General features: G+C 49.3%; 1 protein-coding gene and 1 long non-coding RNA gene across 9 annotated transcripts in view; one reads left to right on the forward strand and one right to left on the reverse strand.

Moving 5' to 3' along the window:
- Positions 1-3,567, reverse strand: part of LOC140635875 (uncharacterized) — a 55,659-nt gene extending 52,092 nt beyond the window's left edge. The window contains exon 1 of the long non-coding RNA XR_012033197.1: positions 3,079-3,567. This is a non-coding gene — a long non-coding RNA (uncharacterized lncRNA). The remainder of the gene's footprint in view (positions 1-3,078) is intronic.
- LPGAT1 (lysophosphatidylglycerol acyltransferase 1) overlaps positions 1-7,700 on the forward strand; it is a 114,318-nt gene that overhangs the window by 29,839 nt on the left and 76,779 nt on the right. For 3 of the 8 annotated variants that reach the window (XM_072831151.1, XM_072831153.1, XM_072831156.1), the window contains exon 2: positions 3,681-3,945. In XM_072831151.1, coding sequence (XP_072687252.1) covers positions 3,708-3,945 — 238 coding nt within the window. In that variant the 5' untranslated portion in view covers positions 3,681-3,707. Of the gene's footprint in view, positions 1-2,379; positions 2,477-3,330; positions 3,553-3,680; positions 3,946-7,700 lie in introns of those variants that run through there. The other 5 variants (XM_072831152.1, XM_072831150.1, XM_072831149.1 and 2 more) reach the window with 5 other exon arrangements.

The following is a 7,700-nucleotide window of genomic DNA, read 5'->3' on the forward strand; positions in this document are numbered from 1 at the left end:
ACATACAGATGGCAAACAGATACATGAAAAGATGCTCAACATCTGAATAATCAGGGAAAGGCAAATCAAAACAACAATGAGGGATCACCCCACACCTGTCAGAATGTCTAAAATATAAGAAATAAGTGTTGGCGAGGATGTGGAGAAAAAGGGACCCTCATGTATTGTTGATAGGAATGCAAGCTGGTACAGCCACTGTGGAAAACAGTTCCTCAAAAAACTAAAAATAGAACTACCATATGATCCAGTAATTCCACTGCTGGTATTTACCCAAAGAAAACAAAGACACTAATTCAAAAAGATATGTGCATGCCCATGTTTATTGCAGCATTGTTTATAATAGCCAAGATATGGAAACAACCTAAGTGTCCATCCACAAATGAATGGATAAAGAGGATGTGAGGGATATATATATATATATAAATATATTATTCAGCCTTAAAAGAATTAAATCTTACCATTTACAACAACATGGATGGATCTAGAGGGTATAATGTTAAGTGAAATACATCAGAGAAAGAAAAATACAATATGATTTCACTCATATGTGGAATTTAGGAAACAAACCAAAGGAACAACAACAAAAAAGATATAAACCAAGAAACAGACTCTTAACTATAGAGAACAAACTGGTGGTTCCTGAGGGGAGGTGGGTGGGAGGATGGGTGAAATAGGGGAAGGGGATTAAAAACACATTTATTGTGATGAGTAATGTACAGAATTGTTGAATCATTATATTGTGCATCTGTAACTAATGTAATGCTTTCTGTTAACTATACTTGAATTTAAAAAAAGAGAATATGATGGCATATTTTGAACAATATAGTGCATATACCATTTGCCTCATAAGATTTATTTAAAGATGCTACTACCATGGTATCTAAATTCTCAGAGAAAATACAGAGGACTAGAAAGGGCATATCTAACTTTTCTACTGCTAGTAAAGGGAATGGAAAGTTGTAAGAGGGCCTGTGCCTTTATACGCCCTACATAGTTAAAATATATTAGCAAAGGAGATAAATAACATCTATAAAGACAAATGGAAAGGAATCTAATCAATTCTTTTAGCCAGAGCCCGGGCTGAAACATCGCCAGAGGGAATGGGAATAGAAAGTCTTCTTTCTTATGGCATAAAGGTGAATTCTCTTTCTTCCACCTGTGGACCAACGAGAGAATTAAAGAGAGACAAAGAAATAGTTGAGAGTCCACAGCAAACGCGGTAACAAGTATCTTCAAAATAGGCAGTATAGGTGGCATTCTGATTTAGACGTTGTTAGTTCACTAGGAACATGTAAGAACTGCTCCCAACCCCTATTTAAAAATTTAATTAAGGGATATAAGATTTTAAGGTGTTTTTTTTTTTTTTTTTTAAGTGAAATTTAGGTAGGCCGCTTGAGAATGTTCAGGTGGCCAGGTCACTGGGTTACTGGTCCCTGCTCCTTCCTGCGGCCCAGCATCTGAAACAGAATGCAACCCCCGTGCTCCCGGAGTGCCCGGGGCTGCCCAGGGAGGGGTACCTGGGGCCACCAGGCTTTGAGCACCGGAGAGCAGGCCCTGCCTAAGGGTTTTCCTTCCTTGAACTACATTTCAGTGTCTCTGTGTAGACCACCCCATTCCCATTGGATTCGGTTTTTTTTTTTGGGGGGGGGGGGGTGTTTTGTTTTTTTCCTTTAGGGGGAATGGGGGTGGGGACACGGATGGGGAATTGGAGTTGTCCCTAATGGGCTGGGTGCTCTCCAGAAACCAGAATTCTGGCACTTAAAATGAATTGATCTTAAACTCTCGACCTGAATGCCCTGGGGAGGTGGAGAAGCCGTGAGAGCCACTGGGCCTCGTTAGGAAGGGAAAGAGCACCTCAGGCCCTCCCCGGAGACCGCTTCCCAGCTGGGGAACCAAGCGGTCAGCCGCAGGCGGGGGCGCCCTAACAATGCGAGCCGGCGGGGCGGGGGGCGGGGGGGGGGGGGCTGAGAGGGGCTCCCGCCCGGCCCGCGGCGCCCCCCGCCTGGAGCAGGGCCCGCTGCCCTTCCCCAGGCCCGGCCGGGCCGCCGGCTCCCCGGGACCCGGGCTCGGCGAGGTCCCGCCGGCCTAGGGCCCTGCTGCCCCAAGGGCCCGCCCCGCGGACGCGCGGGGTCGGGGCCGCGGCGGCGGCGGCGGCGGCGGCGGCGGCGGCGGCGGCGGCGGCCGCGGAGCCTTCATTAGAGGGCGCTCTGGGGGCGGCCCCGCCGCCGCGTCTGCTCCCGCCGCGTCCTCCCGCCGCCGCGCCGCGCCGCGCCACCCGGCGAACGCCGCCCGGCCCGGGGAGCGAGGGTGGGCGCCGCAGCCGCAGCCGCAGCCGCAGCCGCAGCGGGAGCGGGAGCGGGAGCGGGAGCGGGCCCGGGCCCCGCCGCCGCCTCCTTCCGCCGGCCCCGCCGCCGGCCATGCATTCTTCCGGCGCCTCCGGCTCCCGCAGCCCGGGCCGGGGCCCGGCCAGCCTGAGGTAACCGCGGCTCGGCGGGCGCGGGGCTGCGGCGGCGCGGGGCCCGGAGCGGCGCGGAGGGGGCGGGGACCGGCTGTCGTCGTCGTCGTCGTCGTCGTGCGGCCCGGGGCGGCGGCGGCGGCGGCGGCATGAGGGACGAGGGCGCGGTAGGCCCCGAGGAGGAGGCGGGGGCGCGGGGCATCCGCCCGCCTCCCCGGACCCGCCCCGGTGACAGGTCCGGCCTCTGAGTCCCCACCGTCCCTCTGTCCGCAGGCAGCCGCGAGGGGAGTAGGGCGCCCGCGCGCCTCGGCCGCCGCCGCCGCCGCCGCCGCCGCCGCCGCGTCCATGCCCGCGACCCCTCGGCCGGGGACCCCCGCCGCCGCCCGCCGTCCGCGCCCGCTGAGGTGAGCCGGGCGCCCCCGCCGCGCCCGCCGCCCCCGCCGCGCCCGCCGCGCCCCCTCCCCGAGCGCTGCCGCCGCCCCTCCCTCCCTCCCCGCTCGGGGACCCCCTTCTCCTCATCCCTGCGGCTCCCTGCGGCTCCCTGCGGCCCGGCGCCCTCCCCTCCCCCGGCCCCGCCGTCCTTCCTCCTCTCGCCGTGTTGGCCCCCACTTTCTTCCTCTTACCTTTCGGCCCTCTTGTCTAGGCCCCTCTCCTTTTAAAAAATAAAAAGGGGGGGTGGCGGCGGCGGCGGCGGCGAGCAACCCCCCGCGTCTGTGCCGCCAGCGAACCCTGTGAGCGTAACTCCGGCTGCTCAGCGAGGGACCCGCGTACGGCGCGGCGGCCGCGAGGCGGGGGGAGGCGGCGCGGGACCCGGGTGCCCCTGGGGCGCCCGGGGCGTCCGAAGCCAGCGGGCCGCTTGCCTTCCCCTAGGTCCACGCAGCAGGACTGCGGTGAGGCGCGGCTCGCCAGTGAGCGGGAGTAGTAGTATCCTTCGCTAAATATATTATGACATCCCCTGCGCGGGGCGAGCGGCTCCCTTGACCTTGCGCGGCTCCTCCCCGCTCGCCCCGGCCCCCCTCGGGAATCTCCCCGGATCGCTCTCGCCGAGGTACACGCCGCACCAGCACAGCGGAGCCCCTCGGTCTTCCTCGCGTGGGGTGCGTGTGCGTGTGCGTGTGCGTGTGTGTGTGTGTGTGGTGTGGTGTGTGCGCCGGAGGCGTTTTCGGTGTTGGGGACCGTTTGGAGGTGTGGATCCCTTTTTAAATGAATTTTCCTCTCGCCTCAGGAAGACAGGACGGCCGCCCATGTGAGCATGGCTGTGACTTTGGAAGAAGCGCCGTGGCTGGGCTGGATCGTGGTGAAAGCCCTGGTGAGGTTTGCCTTCATGGTCGCCAACAACCTGGTTGCTATTTCATCCTACGTCTGCTATGTGATCGTACTTCAGCCCCTGCGACTGCTGGACAGTAAGCGGTTCTGGTATATTGAAGGAATCATGTATAAATGGCTTTTAGGAATGGTGGCTTCTTGGGGATGGTATGCTGGATACACAGGTAAGAAGAGTGTGAGCACTTGTGTTTAACGCGCGTGAAACCATTTGGAATTGTTATGCTTAAGTCAGGAGCCATGATTAAATGTATGTTACACTTCAGGGGTTGAAGATGCTTTGGTGCTTTGGCTCTTAAAACAAAACAAAAATTAGATGGAAAACAATTCTATTGAGTTTTGGTGTTTTTGTCCCCACCCCCCCCCCCCCGGCCCCTGCACCCCCACCCCAAAATCCCGATTTAGGAAGGATGATAGTTTGAGATGTATAATTTCATAGTGATATATGATGAATTTCTTAAATCATTATGTTTTGAATGTGCTTGGCATTTATCAAAACCCGTCTGCCAAAACTCACCCAGAGGAATAGGAGTGGGTTATACAAGACTTTGAGGGCTTATAAAATGAAATAACGTATCTAGCTCATAAATGCGTTAGGAATTGAGAAGAAGAACTGAGCCTTATTTGTGCTAAGGTAGTTCAGTAAGTTTTTTCATTTAATGTAGTATTGGACTGTGTTAATGTTTTGAGCCAAGCAAAACATGGCTTTCTTTTTCTGTTACGTATGTTTCTTTTGTTTACCAGAATCTATATTTTAATCTCATAAATCTGTGTTGGACTAATAAATATAAGAGTTAAGTTTTATCTGTCTTAAACCTGATTTATTTTCTGAGTGTCTCTAAGTAGATTTATACTTCTACCATTAAATTGCATTTTGGGGAGCAGGAATAATGATATTCTGAAGCGGACTTTTAAAGAACTAAATAAGAAGTAGTGTTTATTTTTTATTTTCTGTTCATAAGCCTTATGTTCTTTGAGAACTTGGGCCTCTGCTGTGAAAATTCTTGAAAATTCTGTGTTGCTTATTACATTTATTTGGCTTTTTTTCCCCTAAGAATTAGGATGATGAAAAAAAAAAAAAGCATTGAGGTTTCTAGCACTTGTCTTAGACATTGAGGCTTTTATCACAGAATTGTATAATTGATAGCTTCCTTAAGAGATCATGCCGCAGATGCTGCAGTCAGTGGAGTCTGGAATTCATAGCTTGGAAGAGTGAGGAGGGCACGAGGGTACTCTCAGGGTCAAACAGCATGGCAGTTCCCCATTTTAAATTCTCTGTCTCCTTCTTTCCTGCCCAGGCTGCATCTGCAGATTTTATCCATACACACAAGAGAAAAGGACTGACAACACATAGCTTTTATGGAGTCTGACAGACTCTTGCTAGGTCAGAGTGCTCTTGGTTGCCCCACATGAAGCATTTTTTTCCTTCTTGCAAAGCTATTTATTATTCTGCAAGACCTAGAGCTCCCAGAATAGTGTATGCTTTGCATCCTTGTCTGGGTGTCATTGAGATCCTGATGCTCTTTGGATACAGTAGGTGAACTTCTAGTCCTTTTTTAGAACCTTGTGGTGGTAGTAGTAGTGGTGGAGAGAAAAAAAAAATGAAGTTCTCATCTCTGATGCTGAATTCTTACCTGAGTTATGCTGCTGTCTTAGAATTGCTTTGCCCTGTATAGTTTAAGCATCACCAAATATGGTATGTGGTACTAGTGACTTTGCTCTGCATGTAATACGCTTCTTTGCTGGTTTTTAATGAACTCACAGTATTTTTAGATAAAGTTCAAGAAGTTCGTTTTTACTTAAACACGATGAAATTAGTGAAACGTTTGTGTGTGGTTTCTTTGCGTATATGTGCTAGCATGATGGGCAGCTGAAAAACATTTGGTATTGACCTTGAGATCACACTGAGTGCAGTGGTGCTGCTTGAAGTGAAAGTTATCCTTTGGCCACTGCATGGCCGCAGCGCATTTCTGAGTATATTTTCTTGTGTTGTCTTTCTCTTGTTGACTATGGAACTGCAGAGTTTCTTTTGCCACCTGCTTGGAAAGTGGTCTTGGCGTGATCCACATATTTTAGCCTTTCTGAAGCATCTGTTCTCTTCAGGCTACTGCATTCTGACCATTTAAATAGACTGTTTCCATGTTTATGTTTTTTTTTTTTTTATATTTATTTATGATAGTCACAGAGAGAGAGAGAGAGAGAGGCAGAGACACAGGCAGAGGGAGAAGCAGGCTCCATGCACCGGGAGCCCAATGTGGGATTCGATCCCGGGTCTCCGGGATCGCGCCCTGGGCCAAAGGCAGGCGCCAAACCACTGCGCCACCCAGGGATCCCTCATGTTTATGTTTTAAATGGTTTTCCTATAGGTGAAATACTTTGAGAGGGTCTGGTCATGGTCTGATCATAAGGGAACGCAGTCAAGAGGTCAAACAAATGTAGGAATGACTTTCGTGGAAAGCCACAGCTGGGTTAAAGAAGCACCACAAGCAGGGACTGATGAGCAGATGTACACACCAAAGAGTCTAGATTATTTTAGCCTTTGTCTGGATTACATATTCCATTTCTTCCCTTTGTATCAAGAGGAAGGTGGATTTCAGATTTTTCCTTCCTCTGTACTAAAGTTTCACAGATGGAAGGTTGAATGTTGCCAAAGGAATTCTGCTCAGCAGATTTGGGATGTTCATGCTTTGGAATAAAAATTGCCAAACTTTGTTGAAAGGCACTTCTGAGGAAAACTTAAATATTAATTAATTAAATCTTAATTGGGAAGCTGAAAATTGAATATTGGTATTAAATGTCATTTTTTCAAATTGTGACATTTAGTCTAAGACAAGTCAGTCAGCCAGCTCTGCTGCTCATGTTGACTATCTAACTGACACAAACCCACATGGTAGGTCCTTAGCCGAATGGGGCTATTTAAATTTAAACTGATTAAAGTGAAATAAAATTTAAATACACTTTCTCAGTCACACCAATCACCTTTCCAGTGCTCGGTACTAGGTGGCTAGGGGCTACTGTAGTGGAAAGCACAGACACAGAACGCTTGCATCTTACCACAGAAAGTTCTCTTGGACAGATCTGATAAATAGTATGCCTTTCTCCTTTTTCTTAGGAAAATGCATTTTACCTTTATAAAAAGGATATCTTTCTTTTCTTTTAAGATTAATTTATTTATTCATGACAGACAGAGAGAGAGAGGCAGAGACATAGGCAGAAGGAGAAGCAGGCCCCATGTAGGGAGCCCGACATGGGACTGGATTCCCGGTCTCCAGGATCACACCCCGGGCTGAAGGCGGCGCTAAACCTCTGGTCCACCAGGGCTGCCCAGGATAGTTTTCTGAACATAATTTTAAACTTTTTTTTTTTTTTTTTTTTTTTTTTTTTGTGAAGACAGGAAGATTTATTAAAGTTTTATAAAACTATCTTTTAATTTGAGATAGTTGTCACAAAAATGAGTCCTTAAAACTCAGACTCGTTTCTTGGATGGCAAATGGTGAGGCTAGTCAGCGACTACCAAGAACTTGAATGAACATTCTTTACTTAGTTTGTGTTTTCAGAGCTGGAGTACTGCCTGTGACACAGAACACAGTGAAAGGGCTTTTCTGGTCTTTTGCCTGTTTGTGACTTTCCAGGGGAACACATTTCTTGAAAGAACTCTGGGGACATTGGGATTTTCATCCCCAACTTGCTACTAGGTAGTGATGATTGTTGCTACCACGTTTCCTTTCATGGAAAGTGCTGTATAAACATCTCATGTTGAGGAAAAATTTGTATACTGCCTTTGCCCTGATATTTCAAGAGCAAGCCAAAAGAGGTACTAGCTTAACTAATGATCCATTTCTGCTGTTTTCTTCAGATCTGGGATAAATTATGACACTTCCCTCCCCTCAATTTAAGTGAAGACTGACAAATTCAGAGAGGG

The sequence above is a fragment of the Canis lupus genome, chromosome 6, assembly GCF_048164855.1.
Source record: "Canis lupus baileyi chromosome 6, mCanLup2.hap1, whole genome shotgun sequence".
In the NCBI taxonomy this organism is placed as follows: domain Eukaryota; kingdom Metazoa; phylum Chordata; class Mammalia; order Carnivora; family Canidae; genus Canis; species Canis lupus.